The 18,318-nt window shown below is 52.3% G+C and overlaps 8 protein-coding genes across 8 annotated transcripts; 4 read left to right on the plus strand and 4 right to left on the minus strand.

Moving 5' to 3' along the window:
* Positions 1–81: 81 nt before the first annotated feature.
* PG998_008281 (phosphoserine aminotransferase) lies at positions 82–1,768 on the plus strand (the record flags this gene model as incomplete). Its single annotated transcript, XM_066875097.1, has 5 exons — positions 82–181; positions 258–740; positions 791–1,308; positions 1,375–1,504; positions 1,722–1,768. The coding sequence occupies 5 exons, from the start codon at positions 82–84 to the stop codon at positions 1,766–1,768; spliced, it is 1,278 nt and encodes a 425-aa protein (XP_066731042.1).
* Positions 1,769–2,075: 307 nt separating this feature from the next.
* Positions 2,076–5,506, minus strand: PG998_008282 (uncharacterized protein; the record flags this gene model as incomplete). The annotated part of the gene is made up of 3 exons (XM_066875098.1): positions 2,076–4,218; positions 4,273–5,196; positions 5,439–5,506. 3 exons carry the CDS (start codon positions 5,504–5,506, stop codon positions 2,076–2,078), a joined length of 3,135 nt encoding a protein of 1,044 aa, XP_066731043.1.
* A 612-nt stretch (positions 5,507–6,118) lies between these two features.
* On the plus strand, positions 6,119–7,801 carry PG998_008283 (uncharacterized protein; the record flags this gene model as incomplete). The annotated part of the gene is made up of 5 exons (XM_066875099.1): positions 6,119–6,377; positions 6,443–7,025; positions 7,087–7,220; positions 7,286–7,573; positions 7,629–7,801. The coding sequence occupies 5 exons, from the start codon at positions 6,119–6,121 to the stop codon at positions 7,799–7,801; spliced, it is 1,437 nt and encodes a 478-aa protein (XP_066731044.1).
* Positions 7,802–7,855: 54 nt separating this feature from the next.
* PG998_008284 (uncharacterized protein) lies at positions 7,856–9,083 on the minus strand (the record flags this gene model as incomplete). Its single annotated transcript, XM_066875100.1, has 3 exons — positions 7,856–8,476; positions 8,670–8,901; positions 8,956–9,083. The coding sequence occupies 3 exons, from the start codon at positions 9,081–9,083 to the stop codon at positions 7,856–7,858; spliced, it is 981 nt and encodes a 326-aa protein (XP_066731045.1).
* An 800-nt stretch (positions 9,084–9,883) lies between these two features.
* Positions 9,884–12,347, minus strand: PG998_008285 (uncharacterized protein; the record flags this gene model as incomplete). Its single annotated transcript, XM_066875101.1, is given in 9 exon segments — positions 9,884–10,399; positions 10,414–10,747; positions 10,810–10,907; positions 10,994–11,026; positions 11,091–11,308; positions 11,365–11,517; positions 11,581–11,744; positions 11,805–11,904; positions 11,972–12,347. The coding sequence occupies 9 exon segments, from the start codon at positions 12,345–12,347 to the stop codon at positions 9,884–9,886; spliced, it is 1,992 nt and encodes a 663-aa protein (XP_066731046.1).
* A 577-nt stretch (positions 12,348–12,924) lies between these two features.
* Positions 12,925–13,988, plus strand: PG998_008286 (short-chain dehydrogenase; the record flags this gene model as incomplete). Its single annotated transcript, XM_066875102.1, has 2 exons — positions 12,925–12,941; positions 12,998–13,988. The coding sequence occupies 2 exons, from the start codon at positions 12,925–12,927 to the stop codon at positions 13,986–13,988; spliced, it is 1,008 nt and encodes a 335-aa protein (XP_066731047.1).
* A 420-nt stretch (positions 13,989–14,408) lies between these two features.
* On the plus strand, positions 14,409–16,275 carry PG998_008287 (uncharacterized protein; the record flags this gene model as incomplete). Its single annotated transcript, XM_066875103.1, has 2 exons — positions 14,409–15,821; positions 16,009–16,275. 2 exons carry the CDS (start codon positions 14,409–14,411, stop codon positions 16,273–16,275), a joined length of 1,680 nt encoding a protein of 559 aa, XP_066731048.1.
* A 313-nt stretch (positions 16,276–16,588) lies between these two features.
* On the minus strand, positions 16,589–17,429 carry PG998_008288 (calcineurin subunit B; the record flags this gene model as incomplete). Its single annotated transcript, XM_066875104.1, has 4 exons — positions 16,589–16,599; positions 16,764–17,172; positions 17,264–17,316; positions 17,378–17,429. 4 exons carry the CDS (start codon positions 17,427–17,429, stop codon positions 16,589–16,591), a joined length of 525 nt encoding a protein of 174 aa, XP_066731049.1.
* Positions 17,430–18,318: the final 889 nt, after the last annotated feature.

An 18,318-nucleotide genomic window follows, 5' to 3' on the forward strand; every position in this document is an offset into this window, starting at 1 on the left:
CTGTTTGTTCTGTCCCCGGCCGGAGTCGACCCCGCTTCTCGCGAGACCAACAGCTAAATCGTCTTCTCCAACTCAAGTGCAATGCCTTCAAGAAGCGATATCACGTACTTTGGCGCCGGCCCTGCCGCCCTGCCAACTGATGTTCTTGAGACGGCCAGCCAAGCTTTGGTCGACTTCCAAGGTACACCCACAGCTCCAAGACCGGGGTGATCCCGCCAATCAAAATGAGAGACAACCCCTAACTGACGTTTCGAAAGGCACTGGCTTGGGCATCGCCGAGCACTCTCACCGATCGGCTATAGCCACTAAGATCCTCGACGAGGCTAAGGCTGATCTGGCAAGCTACCTGGATGTGCCCGAGGACTATGACATCCTCTTCATGCAAGGTGGTGGCACGGGCCAATTCTCGTCCGTCGTCTACAACCTCGTCGGAGCATGGGTGACCCGGAAGCAGCAGGAGGCTGAGAAGGCCGGGGCTGACGAGGCCAAGGTTGAGGCAGACCTCAAGAAGCAAGTGGATGAGCGAGAGTTGCAGCTCGATTATATCGTAACGGGTGGCTGGTCCCTGAAGGCCTATCAGGAAGCTTGTCGCTTGCTTGGCCCGGAGCATGTGAACCTTGTGGCCGATGCACGGAAGATCAACCCCGATAAGAAATTCGGCAAGATACCCGAGGAGAGCACGTGGAACCTATCCAAGTCGCCGGCTATGGTATACTACTGCGACAATGAGACCGTTGATGGTAGGTCAAAAAGTAATGGGATTTATCTTTATGCTAATTCTTATTCTTAGGCGTCGAATTCCCGAAGTTCCCCCAGGCCCTGGCACCCAAGGCTGACGGTACCGGGCCTATCGTCGTAGCGGACATGTCTTCGAACATCTTATCAAGAAGGATCCCGGTCAAGAACTTCTCTCTCATCTTCTTTGGAGCTCAGAAGAACCTTGGCTCGACTGGTGTCACAGTGGTCATTGTCAAGAAGAGCCTGTTGCCTCCAGTTTGCCCTCAGCCGTCCCCAAACCTGCTGAGAAAGCTTGGTTTGCCCATTGGACCCATCGTGCTCTCGTACGAGACAATTGCCAAGAACAACAGCCTATACAACACATTGAGCATCTTCGACGTGTACATTGCTGGCTTGGTACTCAAGAAGCTCTTGGCCACTTTCCCGGACAAGGTCGACGGCCAGGAAGCTGTCGCAGACAAGAAGGCAAAGCTCATCTATGAAGCTCTGGAAAGCCAACCCGATGTCTACCAAATCGTTCCTGCCCCAGCCTGCCGATCTAGGATGAACATCTGCTTCCGCGTTATCAAGGTAAGACAACCTATTTTGGATCAACCTAGCTTTGTCAGTATATTGCAGGACTAATCTTTATGGCAGGGAGGTAATATGGATGCAGCCGAGAAGTCGTTCTTGGAGAAGTCGAAACAACAGAATCTGGAGGGCCTGAAAGGTCACAGAAGCGTAGGAGGCATCCGCGCCAGCAACTATAATGCCATTCCACTAGAAGGTAACTCACAATGTTTTCTTATATTATTATTTCTACTGCGAGCTTGGTTTCATGAACCCTATACTGTGCCGGTCTCCTTTTGAAGTTAAGCCTCATGTCTCTATTATCGCGTGAGATTAAATGTTTTTCTTTTCTTTCTTTCTCTCTTTCTTTATTTATTTCTTTACTTTTCTTTCTTCTATCTTCTGATTGTATACTAATCTTATCATATGTATAGGTGCCGAGAAACTTGCGACGTTCATCAAGCAATTCGCCAAGGGATAGGGGTTTGATTGAGAGCATGTATTGCTAGCAAGAGAGTTCAAAAAGCAGGATTGGGTTGGATTATTTAACATCGTTCAGATACAATATCCTAAATGCAGGGTACCCAGTAACTCATACCTCAACAAGTACTGGCTACTTTCCTATTCGTCATCAAACTCACAGGCCACTCTTCTCCTTAAAGGTCCCAGCGGCAAATGATAGATTGATTTTAGTGTACTCTTGTCGAGCAGTTTTGGGAATTTGGATTTCAACTCATCCATTTCATTCTGGTGGCCTTTCTCCGAATAAACGCGATAAAGGAGATCCGCTATTGCAATGACGCGAGGACTATCGAGTTCGAAGACCTTTGCTGTCTCAATATATGCGAGCAAATCAATGCAGCATGTCTTGCAGTCCTCTTTCTGGCCTTCCAGAAAGAGAATGTATCTTGCCCCCATTTGGCGTGAACCCAGTCAGGATGTTCTGGCGTGATTATCTCGAGCAAGACGCGCGACAAGGCCGCAGCCTCAGTAAGTCTGTCGCATAGAACGTAGGCTCGACAGAGGTTGGACTTCGTCATGGTCATGCCGACGTGGCGAGGACCTAGCGTGCGCTCCACGATCGGCACGATATCCTCGAGGAGCACGACGGCCTGTTCGGGCTGCTTGAGCTCGCAGTGGATCTTAGAGAGGTCATTGATGGACCAGAGGGTATACGCGTGTTCTTCTCCCAAAACCCGCTTCCGCTCCTCGACGACCTCCAGAACCAGGTTTTGGGCCTCGTGCAGTCGTGTTTTCTGCGCACAGAGGTTCATACCAAGCTCATTCTTAGCCATGAGCGTGTCTGGGTGGCTCGGGCCGAAGAAATGGAGCCGCCTGTGCAAGACATGGCTCAGCATGTGATACGACTCCTCGTGTCGCCCTACATGGAGATATGTACGGGCGAGGTTGAACATGGCGCTGAGGGTGATGGGATCGTCTTGGCCAAGCAAATGCGTCAGCCGATCCACCGCCCGAGAACCTGCCATCTCGGACAGCCCCCTCATGCCGGCGAGCCACAGGGCTTTTGTCAAATCATCTAGATTGACCAAGTAGTGTAGGTGGACAGGCCTCCAGGGCGGCCAAGAGAGCCAAAACTTGAAGGAAGGACGGGACCACCAGAGAGCCTGTCGTATTTGCGTTTGTACCTCCAGACACGATTGTATCTCAAAGAGATTCCAGTAAGTTGTCGCAAGCGCACGCTGAGAAAATACGGTTGTAGGATGGGCTACCCCTAGATGGGACTTCCTGTACGTGGCAACCTTCTGTTGCAAAGCTTTTGCACGCCTCCAGAACCCATTCTCGGCGTATACTAGGCCAAACTTCTCCATATTTGAAGCCTGCTCCGGGGATGTGGGCAGTATGGTGTATGTACTTTCCATGAACGAAATGCACGCGTCGATATGGGGCAGTAACTGCCGTCGGAACATGGCGCCCGACGTCTCCATTTCCGATGGGAAAGAAGACGCGATGATGGCTTCGACACAATCAAGCCAATTCCGCTGCTTCTCCTGGTTCAAGCGATCCCTGGCCCATTGATGTATTGCCGGATGCAGGGAGAGGTACAGGACAGACCTGGCCGTCCCCGCATAGCTAATAGGACTATCTTCGGTGTTGGCAAAAGAAATGATTGAATGTTCGTAGAGAACTCTTGCTGCTTGGCGGACGCGGTCCTCGACCTCTTGTGCTGATCTAGGCTCGACCATCATAGGGATGCGGGCTCCTAATTGTTGGAGCATCTTGACATTATCTGACGAGCGCGAAAACAGCTCGTGTGGAATCGAAGCAAAATGCATGAAGGCCAGGAGGTGAATCAAGTCAACAGCGTCCAGATATCGAGTTGTTGTTCGGCTCGTGATATCAGCAAAGGGAAGTTCCCAGGTAGCAACGATGTTGGCCTCCGTCGCACACGTTATCGTAGGACGGCTCAGCAAGCTTTTGCGGCACATCAGGAGAGATTTCAAATATTTCTCAAGCGGGAGGAGATTCTGGCGGATTGTGGTCGCGGCCTGCTTCAAGGCAAGGGCCAAATATCCCAGCTCCATCGCAATTGTCTTCGCAGGCTCGCGATATTCTTGGCTGACAAAGTGAACTTCACTGTCTGGGTATGCCAGCCTGAGTAAGAGGATAATGGCTTCTTCCGGGTCCATTCCTCGAAACAAGAGCGTTCCAACCGTGTTGAACATCTTGATGTCGGGGTTTCGAGTTGTAATAAGTATATGACCGTTACCAGAACGCGGAAGAAAGGCGGATAAGTCCATTTCAGGGGCATTAGCATTGTCAAGTACGAGGAGCCATGGTTTTGATGTCTGAGAAAGCCATTGTATTCCGGCACCGGGCTCACCACCTCTACCTGCATGCCGTGAGATGCTTGCGTAGCTACTTTCCGCGTTGGCTTCGCTAGAGCAATCGACCCAAAACACGCCCCAGTACCTGCCCGTTGAGTTAGCATGACGGACTATTTCCTGATGCTGAGCCGATGCTTACCTTTCCCAGTTATCTTCTAGGTATTTTAAACAAAACTGTGTCTTCCCCGACCCTGGGAGTCCATATATGACGAATATCTTGGGCTTTTTACATATCTCGTTGCCGAATATCCTCTGCAGGTCGTTTGAGGCCTCTTGGCGGCCAACAAAGAAGTCTGATCGCCGACGCACGAGGTAATGAACGTTGATGGGCGATGGCGATGTGCAGTCTGCCGATATTTCCTTTTGGCGGACGGAATCACTGGATTCTGCCCGGGAGGATTCGGTCGACTCTTGCAGATTTGTCTGAAGATGTGCGATTTCTGATCTCATCTGCTGCAGGTGGATGTCTGTCTCCTGCCGCCACCTACGCGACACTGTCTCCGCAGCTGCTGATGTAGAACGATCCAGAGCAGCAAGTACAAGTTTGTAACCAGGACTCCTGGTATTGCTGTACTTGACAATGCTCGAATGTGTGCCGCTGATTCCACACTTCTCGGCATCAGCCCAGCCAGGCGGTGCGGCAGAGTCCCTATGGACGACGACGGTTTGGCCCTTATCGAATCGAGTGGGGGCCGTCTCCCAGAAGGTTGAAATATGAAAGTGCTTAACAAGGGGTGCGAATTGATCCGTGATTTCTTGTAACATATCAGAGCCTTCGAGAAGATTCAACATGAGGTGACTTGGGCCAGAATGTTTCGTTCGCGCCAGTACTAGCGATTCCTTCGTCACGCCATGGTGCGGCGTTGCCAAGAACAGCAGAGCTGGCGTACAGAGAGCGACGGCCCGATAATGATCTGCTCTGCTGTAGCAATATGCCAGAGCCCTTTTCACCAGCAAGCCGCCGAACCCGTGACAGACAAAGATTATGGGACGGCGGCCGACTCTATGGATTGTCCTTTCAGCGGCAATTTGCGCGACAAGCCCCACGGCCTCGTCATAGATGCTGGATGCAACCGACGCCCCGGGCGCGGAGAAGATATCAGTATCGTAGCTGTAGAGTAATACTCTGGCGCGATACTTTTGGTGGGGAAAACGTCGCGCAGCCAGATGATATTATTCTCTGTCCAAGTTCGAAATCCGTTTTCGTATAATCCATGAACGGCAATAACACTATGTAAGAAACACCAATTAACACCGGCCCGAGGCAAGTCGTCAGGGCAGTAAGGGCGCTGGAGGTCAACTTACTCCACCGCGGGCGCTATGTGCTTCTCTGCGGGGCCGCTGACTTCGGTCGTCAAGTCTATCAACGACATTGATGCTGCAAGAGTACGTGTTTCGCGGTTGTAAAGCATCACGAACCAGTAGGATACCCCAAGAGATGTGGGAAAGATATCATAACCAGATCACGGCCCGGCCCTATGTTCAACTTGCTGAGTCGGTTAATTTCTGAGACGGCTCCCGTAAACTGGGCGAGTAAATGTGGCTGCCGAGGTGGTACACATCAAGCCATTTTTATCTTGTTGGGTAGCATTGATGGTAGACTGCGTCCATTTATTGCACTGTATCCGGGCGCCTATATGTATGTTGGTGATAGGGTATGCGGGATCTGCCAATCATGGTGCAGGCCTGTGCCGCTGATCTCTGCGTATCCAGGGGATGTCGGAAAGAGTGCTGGGTATGTCAGGAACCCTGCTTCCACTGCCTCTTGTTCATTTACTTGGTATCCCATGGTAAATTTTCTTTCCTGATCTTCCCCAACTCCATTCACGAAATTTTGAATTATTGTTAATACCCGATGATAGCATGCTCGCCATTGTCGTCATCGTAGGATTTCTCATCCTTGAGGTTGGACGCCGTATCTACAACAATAAGCGGCAGCTCAAGGTGTGTATCTCCAAGCACGTGAAGTATTTGAGAATCTCACAATGGTATTGCAGGAACTCGAGTTACTTAGCTGTCAGTATGGCTGCGAACCGCCTCCCCTACTTCAAAACCAAAGACCCTTTGGATTGGATCGACTTGAGCAGATATTCAGGGCCGATTCAGAGTCGCGGCTAATGGAGCTATTCCTGTTCCATTTTCGTCAAACCGGATGGACACTGAAACAGGAGTTTTTGTGTACGCCTGCGTACGGTACAGTTGATCCAGAAAACATGGAAGCTATATTGTCGTCCAAATTCCATGGTAAATTCAATCTTCGACAAGCTCAAAATGCATGTGTGTCAGTGACTGACTCAATTGCATGGCAGACTTCGACAATGGACCACGGCGAGATGTAACATTTCCCATGTTTGGTGACGGCATTTTCACCCAAGATGGTGAACCGTGGAGGAAATCTCGAGATATGCTGAGGCCACAGCTGTTTCATAGGCACTACGAAGACCTTGAAGTCTTCAAAACACCATTGGATGATCTCTTGGAGGCCCTACCAAGGTCTGGAGTTGTTGATTTGCAACCGCTCTTCTTCCGTCTCACGCTGGATGTCACCACTGCTTTCCTGTTTGGGGAGTCTGTTCACAGTCTCAGGTCAACCACTCATCGCTTTGCCGACGCTTTCGATGCGGCACAACAAATAGTAACGAAAAGATTCCGCTTGCAGGATATGTACTGGCTCATTGGCGGCAAGAGCTTCCACCAGGCCTGCGACGAGGTGAGACAGTTTGCAGATGAGATCATTGACCAAAACCTTGCCAAAAAGGAGACGCCGGGTCGGAGTAAATTTCTTCAGTCTGTGGCGAAGGAAACCGAGGATAGAACAGCACTTAGGGGCCAGATTATCAACATTCTGACGGCTGGAAGAGATACTACTGCGTGCCTTCTTTCCTGGGTGTTGTAAGTGAGCCACCACGCGGCGCATGAATGCATATACCATTGGCTAACCTCGGATACTCAGTTTCCTGCTAGTCAGACATCCGGCAGTGATGAAGAAGCTGCGTGAAGAGGTGGACCACTTGAGTACATTGGGTGGCCAGCTGGAAAGATCGCATCTGAGGGATGCCAAATATCTGCAGAGCGTCATGAAAGAGAGTTTGTCTCCCACTTGTCTGAAACGCCACAAGAATATCGATCGAAGTCTGACTAAATTCACACAGCATTACGACTCTATCCTTCGGTACCCGTCAATACTCGTAATGCTGTTAGGACGACCGTATTGCCAACAGGAGGCGGGCCGGACCGAAAGTCGCCAATCTTGATCCCAAAGGGCAGTTCTGTGGCCTTCAGCGTGTACACTATGCATCGCCGACCTGATCTTTTCGGAATGGACGCCGAGCTTTTCCGCCCTGAGAGGTGGGATGAGGATATGCCTATTAACCATAACCCAATCCACCAGAAATGGGGCTACATCCCATTTAGTGCCGGCCCCCGAACTTGTCTCGGCTGTAAGATATACAGACAAACATCCTTGAAGTAGAGCTAGACTGACTTTCCTCCTAGTGGACTTTGCCCTAACGGAGGCTGCATACGCAGTCGTCCGCATCATGCAGAAATATCCTTCAATCCGTCTTCCCAAGGGAGAAGCCGTCGATTTGACAGGGGTAGAGAAGCAAAAGATGACGCTTGTACTGCAAATCAAAGACGGATGCAAGGTAGAACTGGAGAGCACTTAGTTGGAATACCACCGCCTTTCAAGACTACTTATATACTGTTTGGAACTGTATATACTATGAAACAAGCTCATCCGCCTCCCCCTTTCGCATGATCCTAATAGATTCTGTCGCTTCAGTCCACCTTCGGGAAACAGCAATGGGCGCAGCTTCTGAGTACCTTATGAGCGTTGCTGCAACAAGTGGGTACCCCGGCGCCTCTCTCGAGGCAAACTTGCACATATGTCGGTGCTCGGCGCGGATTCCTGCACGCTCTGTGTCGTCAAGAATCGGTGCCGCAGAAGTTTCCGTTACGATCTGATCGGTCAGCCTCTTTCCCAGTCTATTAACGAAATACGAAGATGAGCTACTTACATAGTCGTACTTGGCGCCGAGATCAGTCTTGAGTTGCTCCCAGAAGAAGAAGACACTGAACCTCTTTAATTTGGGTTGGAAGTTATCTGTGATCTCCTGAAGAATCTCTGAACCATTCTTGAGGGCATTGAGGAGTTGAGAGTCTGTGTCAATTACCTTGGACGGTATCAAGGAAGAGACCATACGTTGAGCGTATGAGGCGAGATTGGCCCGGCTGCTGCCATTGTGAGGTGTGCCAAAGAACAGCATAGCATATGTAGAGATATAAAGAGCGTGGACGTGTTCCATTTTCTTTCCTTGCCTGCTTTCGGCGTAGATGAGTGCCTGGACCAATCTGTTAGCCAACGGAATAGTAACGTGATGACGGGGCTTTGTACGCGTTTAGCAATGATCCCACCCAACGAGTGACAAACAAATATCAGCGGTCTGCGAGTTGCGCCATTGATCTATCATATCATTAGAGGTAATGTACGACTCAAGTATTGAAGGCAGCTAGAATGACGAACGAATGGCTTACCGACCTATCAGCAGCCAGCTCATGTGCCAGCGTGGTTGCGTGCTGTAGGAACGTATCAGAAGAGGTTCTGTCGAATAACGCCGCAACGCTGGCCGGGTAGCTGAAGGTCATAATGCGACTGTTACGGAGGTCTCGAGGGAGCATGTCCCCGTCGCCAAGCCAGAAGCTTTGCGTTCTCTCTGCAGTAAAAGACTTCACCGCATGCCCATTTAGTCCATGGATAGCCACAATGCTGTAGACGGTGAGTATGTCAATACACCAAAGGTCCAAGCCAAAGGAAACTTACTCTACGGTTGGCTTCTCGCCACAGTGAACAGTTGTTAATGCAGCTGTCTCTTCGACATCCAACTCGAGTACATTATCCTGTTGAGTCTCTTGGAAACAGCATAAACCTAGTATCTTCTTCAACACCATGGCGAGACAAAAGAGCGGCGAGGACTGTATCGGTATCTGCTGTGATTTGTACTGAGATACTGACTGGGCTGTCCTTGTAGTCGCTAGAAGAGCGTGTTTAAGGTGAAAATAAACGACTATCTCTCGTTGTGGAGTAAAGGAGCCAGGATACAATTAAATGTAGCATCCAATGCTGCAGACAAACTTGATATCTACCTACGTGACACTGTATTGCGACTTGATACAACCATGCCTCAAGTGATATCTCCTGCATGAAGTTGGGGGCAAAACCCTCGACCCCGCGCATATTCTGGTTGGAACTGTGGCTCATGCTGACTAGCATGGGTGGTTCTGCTCAACCAACCGAGTCCTGGGAGCCTATCGTGGGCATCTGCAAGCACCCGTACATTGCCATTTTCATGTGCTCAGTGTTCCAGGACATGGCTCGGCAGCTTCGATACTACCTCAACCCCTGTAATGAAACGATGATCAAGGACTATAACGGTTTCCTTTTGTGCGAAATCCTGTAGCCACACACCATCCCCTGATACAGTAAGTAGTATGTTTACAATCACAGCCGGCGCTTAGGGAATGCTCCGATCATCCAAGAAGAGATGTATAGTCTCTATCCCCACCTGATATCACTTTCGATCCCGGTAGGGGTCGTATGTACGTCAATAGTCATTTTCTCTCATGAAAATTTAGGGTTTCATTGTGCAGGGAGCTGGTCCTCTGTCAAATAACCAAGTAGACCACCCCCCAAAAGGTTGTGTATACTGAAACATCAAGTGCAATTCTAACCGCAATATCAACAACCCACGTCATGCCTTCATCTCTTCCTTGAGCCACTCAGGAATCGCCGGCACCTTGTCCCACCCATCGAGGTAACTCTGCTCCGCCACACCCTTGCCAGACGGGTTAGCATAGATAGCCGAGACATACCAGACCGTCTGCCCCTGCTTGACCGTGTGCTGCAGCGTGGGGATGACAGTGCGGCTCTCGATCAGGTTGGAGTTAGGGTCGGCGTTGACCAACATGGCGCTGCGCCCGACATTGTCCTTGTCCTCCTCGAGGGCCTTGATGCCCACGGCGCCGGCCCTGGACGACACGGCGAAGGCGCCCTCGCGCCCCGCGGCCCAGCCCTCGGGCGTGTTGAGGTCGTAGTTGCCAATGATCTTGGGGAAGGTGCCCTCGCCGCCCTTCGCCGGGTCGTAGAGGTCGAGGTAGCGGCCGTCGGGCTCCCGCTGGTTGCGGATGGCGAAGGACCCGTCCGCCGTCATGACCTCGCGGCCCGCCGCCTCGATGCGGTGCGCCCGGAGGTGCCAGTTGGGCGTCGCCTCCGCGGGGGTACGAGCGTCGTCCGCACCGTGACGTCGCGGAACGGCTTCCACACCGAGACCAGCACGGGCGTGATCTCGTTGTTGCCGCCCGCGTCGTCGTCGGTGCCGCGCGTCTCGAGCCCGGCGTACTCGGACGTCCGCCGTGTCTTCCAGTACTCGCCGCCGTCGTCCGACAGGCCCAGCTGCGACGCCAGGGCATACTGCTCGAGCGTGAGCAGGCCCGGGGGTACTGAGTAGCCAAAGGCGCTGCTATAGGCGAAGGAGCCGTACTTGGCGTGCGTCCCCTTCATGGGGTATCCGCAGGCTTGACCCGAGGACAGAAGCATGCAGTGACCTCCAAGGTAACTGGCGAATCGATTCTGTCAGCGAAACTCTTCTTTTTCGACACTTCCAATATCAATGCATACCTCACAATATGACCGGGATGTTTGAGACCCTTCATCTTGGGGATGACGTCTCGAGGAAGCTCTTCCTCTGAAGTCCAAAAGGGGGTGCTCTGGAGGCACTGCCAAGCAGATGAACCCAAGACATGCCCAATACTATCTCTTGTTAGCTGATATCCCGCGAGTTGCTGCGTTGACTAGGCCTTACTGGGCTCCCGGGACTGTTGTAGTTTTCGGCCATCTGTAAGATTGTTAAGCAAACTTCATGTTATGGGGATTCATCCAGGGGCTTCCGATATACTTACATACATGTTTGGGTACGAATACCCGATCGTGAGAGTACCACTAGGGCTCCATATGTCTGGCTGCGTCTGCCACCACCTTAGATGTCGAAGCACTATTCCTTTCACCATACCCCAAGTTAAGGGGGCAGGCAATTCGACTCCGGCGTAAGCCAACGCGCCCCAGAACGAGACCATGGCAAATCGGTATCCAACACTTCGTCCAAAGGGTATTGCCCGCCCTAGATTGTACTCATCAGTAATTGTTGTGAGCGAGCCTGTCACAGGAGAGCGGTACCTTCGTCGTCAAAGTAATGGACAAGGTCCAGGGCTGCCATCTGGGCCCGTTTCTTGAACTCTTCCGCCCGTTCCGGTTCTTCATCCCCTGCTAACTTGGCGTATAGAAGCTGCAGGAAGTGGATGGCAAAGCTGGATGAATAGTAGTCCATTTCTAAAGAAAAGAAAAGTTGTAAGCGTTTTACATCCTTCATCCTTTGTCATAGAGGGGACTCACGATGGATGCCTTCTGGGCCATCGTTGGACCACCCATCGCCTCGGTAGAAGGTGTTGAGATGTTCGATGTCACTGTCCAGCCTATCCTGCGAGAACTTGCCGCCGTTCTTCTTCAGGCCGAGATTGGCAAATACTCGAAACCATAGCCAGTTGGTGTTGGGCATGCTATTACACGACTTTGGTCAGCAACGGAAGTGATAACGCACATTTAGGGGGCTGGCTTACTTCTTCTCATTGATCGAGTTTCCCAGCCACGTCTCGACGTTCCTGCGCTCCCTTTCATTCAGGGACTGCCAAAACTCGGGTGCGACAGCCAATGCGTAGCCTGGAGAGTATCAACAGCAAGTCCAATAACACCAAATGGTACCCCCTCTCGTCTTTTTGTCACTTACCAAACGGACACATCTCCACCATCCTCTGGTCGTTGTCTCGCGGATAGCCCCAAAACTCGGGGCTTTCGGGGTCGGTCCCGGCCTTGATGCCCTGCACCCACCATTCGGTGCCGTGGTACTCGCCGCCGCCGGCCAGAAGACACGCCAAGCCCCAGAGGGGCCGGCAGATGCCTTCGATCTCGGACGCCGTCTGATCGAACCGGACGGCGGTGGCCCCCGGACATCGCACACGGGACTTTAGGGGAGAAAAGAAGGGCTCGAGGGGATCGAGGAGGGTCCGCAGCAGTTCCTGCACGGAAGCGCGGTCGGTGATGTTGACCTTGGAGAAGGGATGCACTGCATCGTAGCCAAGCACTAGACCGGTTCTGGGCTCCATCGTCGCGGTCTTGCTGTGGGTGACAGAACTGGCGCACTCTCTACATCCTGGGTTGGCAGCTACAAAGATATATCCGGACCTCGATGCCAAGCATCAGCCCACTTCCTCCACGCTTCCACGGACATTACCCCAGTGCAGTGAGGGGTGCTGGCGGCTAATGTCGAATGCATATCCGCATGTACAGGGTCCCACTTGTTCGGCGGATTTCGATGCGAGCTGCGGATGTGTATGTGGAAGCTATACTGGTGGGCGACGGCCAATCAGAGAAGCCAGTTTGTCCTATAGACGGTATGGTATCACTGTGCATGTCGCATTGTTTCACTTGCCCAGAACAAGAAGACGCGAACATTCCGTTTACTCGCTCCGCCCAATCATGGTCGGTTGTTCCCCGAAAACCACAAGGCAACATGTCGGCTTGAAACGCCCGAACACGAACTAAAACGACGCATCCCGAGGCCCATAACTTTGTTTCGACGTCAACGACGATATAAACCGGGTCGAGCCTGTCACCTGTCTTGTCGTTGTTCGACTGATCCTTTCAGCAACCACTTCTCTCTTTGCTTGGATATGTGTAGCCATGCCTCTGTTCGAGCTGTAATTACATCCATCTCCTTACTTGCCGTAGCGTGACTATGCTAACACAGCCCTAGGTCACCTCTTCAATTCCTCATCTCCCAATGGACATCACTGCCGTATCCCTCTGAAGACTGTACCGGCAAGGTCGTCATTGTCACCGGTGGCAATGTTGGCCTCGGACTCGAGGCCGCGAGGCACTTCGTTCGCTTGAACGCGGCCAAAGTCATTATCGCCTGCCGCAGCATTGAGAAGGGCAATGCCGCCAAGGCGGACATCGAATCCTCTACGGCCAACAGGAAAGGTGTCGTCGAAGTATGGCAGTTGGATCTGTCCTCGTTCGAGAATGTGAAGGATTTCTGTCGGCGCGCGGACCAACAGCTCGACCGGCTGGACATCCTTCTGGAAAACGCCAGCGTCCTGACCATGAAGTTTTCCGAGCACGAGGGCTACGAGGAGCAAATCACCGTCAACGTCCTGTCGACGTTTCTGATGGCCCTGCTGCTGCTCCCGGCGCTGCGGCGGACGGCGACTCGGCACAACACCGTGCCGCACCTGACCATCGTGTCGTCGGACGCCCACGTCGTGACCCCCTTCCGCTGCCGCGACGCCCCGTCTATTCTGCAGGCGCTGAAGGGCCCCGCGGACATGTACAACCGCTACGGCGACACAAAGCTGCTGCAGCTCCTGCTGGTGCGCGAACTCGCCAAGGCGCTGGACGGTGCGTCCTCCGGCCCGACGCAGAAGCAGCCCCGCGTCGTCCTCAACACCCTCAACCCGGGCCTCTGCCGCTCGGACCTGTTCCGGAACGCGCCCTGGCCCTACACCTGGGTTCTGTACGTCAGCATGCGCCTGATCGCGCGCACGGCCGAGATGGGCTCACGCAACCTGCTGGCCGCTGCCACCGCGGCCGAAGACACCCACGGTAAATACATATCGGATTGCACAGTGTGGGAGCCGAGCCGCTTCGTCCGTAGCCCGGAGGGTGCGGATGCGCAGAGGAGGGTCTTTGCGGAGCTGCTGGATGAGCTGGAAAAGATCGAGCCTGGAGTGACATCCAACACATGACGAGCGCAGTTTTCTTGTTTTGTTTTTGGTGATAGCACCTCTCGTTAGCAAGCCTCTGCCTGTCCTGCCATGGCGTAGTTCGTTTCTTTGCAATGATAATCCACCCATTGAAGCTCGATTCTGCCCTTTTTCTTGAACAAATAACCGTTTTTAACAATCAGTGCCAACAACCCCTTTTTGTTATCTTACTACAAAGGGCTCTGATACAAAACACTGGCCGTGCCTCTTGGTTCGAGTTTCAAAGAGTATGTATAATTAGTATGTCCGCTTAGTATTTAAGCATTGCCGATTATTATTGTATGATTGGGAAGAAAGGTATAGGCAGAGGCTGACTTTCGTGCTGTAGAATCGACACGAGAAACCAAAAAGGAGTTTGGTTTAATACGATATTTGTATAGTGTCAGTACCAACTCACTCATAATGGCGTCGTCTTCGCCACGTCCGTCTTCGTCCAACCCCAATAGCGATGGGCGAGGCTCGTTACTTACCTTCGGTATCGAGCTCGAGTTCGTCGTTGCTTACTTAGACCCAGGCAAGCCGGACCCGCACCCGGAAGACAATCGAAGTGTCTACATTGGCCATAAGCATCCTGACGCCGTTCAGACTATGCACCCAAACCATGTCGGGAGGGTAGCCGTATTTTGGACGCCGGATGATATACAATCTCGATACGGGATGTCCAGAAGAGAGTTTATAGAAGCGTATCTCCCACACCCGCATTATGGCCAGGTGGGCGACCCCGAGCCGTACCAGAATATACGTTATCGCATCGCTAGATTTTTAAGGGACCATGGTGTCCCGGCGATCAGCGACTCGAGGGATAACGACACCTTGGCCCAGGAGAAGAGCACCGCCGATAAGGCGAAGCGCCAGCTCGGCCTCGGTGAAGACGACGAGAAGCCCTCAGGTCTCGGGTACGGCAACTGGGACGTGAATACGGACGTAAGTGTTGGCGAGCTAGAGACCCCAGAGTATCACTGGGCCAAGGTCGAGGTTACGTCGCCTATCCTACACTTCGCCCCGGAATCCCTCGAGCTGGTGCGTTATGTCGTGAACCTCCTCCAGTCCGAGTTTCGGATCCTCATCAACTACTCCATGATGATGCACGTCCACGTGGGGCGCGGGGCAAAGGGCTTCTCCCTCACGGAGCTGCGCGCCATCACCGCGCTGCTCTACGCCGCTGCGCCGCGGCTCGACCAACTGCATCCGATCTGGTGTGGACCACTGACTGAATGGGCACCGGGACCCCGGGTGAATTCGCTGATGGCCAACCTCGACAAAAAGGGGGTAAGAAAAGCCAAACGGCAGGGTAAGGCGCCAGGGCCCGAGAACCCCCTCCTGACAATTGAGACAGACCGAGATGATTTGGAACAAAGAGGTGCCAGCCGGATATTGCCACCTTATTACCGCCCAGCAGCCTCATTAAGAGGACATGAGCTACTCCAGCAGTGGTCCGGCCACCAGCGAGCTAATGCCTTTGGCGTCGCCCGCATATGGCAGGCGAAGACTCTGGAGGAGCTATACGACTGCCTGAGTACAGTATTTTTGGATACTGAGAAGTCTTCATACGCTTACAGGCCGGCCTATAACTTCCGTAACCTGGTGGACAAGCCCGTAGTCAAGAAGACGATCGAGTTCCGTCAGCACTGCGGTACCATGTCGCCCGAGGCTATAATTAATTGGATCAGCGTGGTGACAAGATTATGCAGTTTATGTGTAAACACGCCCTTCCACGAGGGCCTCGACCCAGTTATGCAGAGACTAGAGCATCTTGACCCGAACTCGGCCACCTCGTATCAGATGTTTAGAAATATCCAGCTGGAGATGTGGCCGGTGGGACGGGAAGTGGTCAACACCACATCGCTTTTGTACGGTCGTAAGGGGGATCCATACTCGGTTTACGACTTATTACGAGATATTGGCGCCGCGCCGCAAGCTGACTATTACCAGAAGCTCGGCCTCCATTCATTACCGCCTGACTTCTTCATCATCAGAGATCTGGATGCTGATTATGGTTTAGATCCTGCCACCTCTGTGGAAGGGAGCGACGGGGAGGAGGACGGGGGAGGAGGACGGGGAGGAGGATGAGGACCAGGATGAGGAAGATGGGGATGAAAATGACGATAGGAAGGGTGACAAAGGGGCCGAGGAAGTGGATGGTAATGGTGATGGCGAAGATGCTAGCTCTGTCACAGAGGGGCAGCAGCAAGACCAATCCCAAGCGCCGGAGAAGTCTGGCGAGGGCAATCCCGATGAGCCCGCCGCAGTTGATCCGTCAGCTAAGTAGTATGTGAGTTTTGTCGTATTCGGAGAAAATGTCCCATGGTAAGTTGGACTATTTAGTCAGCCTTTAATTGGAAGACCTCCTTGTACTTGGGTTCGCATACAATGCATGTCGATGCTGGAGGGCTGACCCAGTCATGCGAGTGCGGCAAGCGATATTTTTCAGGGAGATAGCGAAATATATCTTCGAGCTCGGTAATCACGATCAAAGCATCAATGAAATAAGTCAAGCAAGAAGGCATGTTGCTCTGTGTTGAGGATATCGTGATTCATTAAAACGGACTTCTTGCTCCGTGTATGTGTATCTAGGCCGGTGTCTAGAACTGATCTGTTCCCCCGGGTTGTTAGCAGACGAAGTATCATGGCCAGCCAGTAGTAGTAGTAGTAGTAGTAGTAGTAGTAGACCACGATCACCGATGCTGGCAGCCAAGGACCGCCGCGACCGAGATCGCGACCAAGGCTGAGACGGAGAGAAGAGGCTGCGAGACTTACCCAAAGTCATGCTCATGCTCACATCCGTGTTCTCCACCATCTTGGTGAATTCCTCGAAGCTGATCTTGCCGTCCTTGTCGAGGTCGGCCTCCATGATGGTCTTGTCGACGATCTGCTGGAGCTGCTGGTCCTTGAGGTTGGAGCCCACCATCATCTTCAGGACGATGAAGAGCTCGCCGTTGCTGATGTAGCCGTCGCGGTCGATGTCGTAGACCTTGAAGGCGAAGCGCAGCTTCTGCTCCTTGTTGGCGTTGCTGGTGAAGGCGCTCAGCCCGGACACAAACTCTTGGAAGTCGACGTCGCCGCCGCCGTCCTCGTCGAAGATGGCGATCATGCGCGTGGCCAGCGGGTTCGACGAGATCTGGGGAAGCGACAGAAACTCGTCGCGCTCGATCGTACCGGAGTTATCCTATAGCAAGAGAAGGAGGGAGAATCAAGTCAGTTTCGTGTTTGAAAGCTGGCGTTGTTGAGGGGTGATGGGGGTCATGCATCGTTCGCACCTTATCCAACTTCATGAATCTCTTCCGAAGTCTGTCCACTTCCTCTCGGTCGACTGTGTATCATTGCGATTAGCGCAACTGCCTTTTACTCTCGAATGATCCATGCCCTCGTACAGTTTGACCCTTGGACGATGTTGTCCATGACTGCACTCGTGGTGTTGCCCATCTTGCTTGATTTCCTGCCCCTCAGGGGGTGCCGCTCTTTATGATATTAAACGCCGCCCGATTGTCTCGCTCTGCAAAGCCGTGGCAGTTTATTACCGTCGTTCAAAATGGTTGGGGCGAATAGATGCTTGATCAATGGAAGAGGGCGCCGTAATTCTTGGGATTGCCGTGTGGTCAGGCTCAGCGGGTTGCACCTCTTAATGTGTTAAGGAGAGAAAGCAGAGGCTCGATATGATAGCGTACCGTACTTGCATCTGCTAAGTAAGGCTGGACCTCAGCGCCACCCACCACAAGCGCGGGGCTTCCTTCCAAAGCTCCCTCCTTCAGGTCCCTGGATTTTGGGTCGGCGGTCAGTGGAAACAAAGCCCCGACCCTCAATCTTATTACAATTAATTACACGCTTAGGTGCATATCACGCACCAGCGGGCATATCACGGATACATACATACATACATACATATAGCGCAACATGCACCCTGTGTTTGTCTGTCATCTCTTGGCCATATGTAGGCAAAAGTAGTAATAAAGAAAAACAAGGAAAATAGAAAGGATTGTCGCTGAGTGTTATACTAAAAATGACAAGTCATGACCGTCAAGTTGGTCAATCAGCCCGGCAACAAACATATCATTAAACAGTCATTGAGCAGATTCAAGGGAGTTGGGAGCGGCCGATAAGGATTGTGTCATACCGCGGTTATGTGGCTATTGAACTAGGACTACGCCATTTGGCTAGCGCGGTTTTCCTGGTTTGCGACTGCTTATTGCAGAGGTAGCCAAGGTGAAAATTTGCCAGCAGCAATTCCGGCCAACGTCAATGGAACAGTGAGCGCGTTTATCATCAACAAAGCATCGCCAAACCCGCTCATTCATCAATCAAATTTGCATTTTCA

Source organism: Apiospora kogelbergensis (assembly GCF_038363985.1).
Source record: "Apiospora kogelbergensis strain CBS 113332 chromosome Unknown utg000005l_segment0_segment0, whole genome shotgun sequence".
NCBI classification, from domain to species: Eukaryota; Fungi; Ascomycota; class Sordariomycetes; order Amphisphaeriales; family Apiosporaceae; genus Apiospora; species Apiospora kogelbergensis.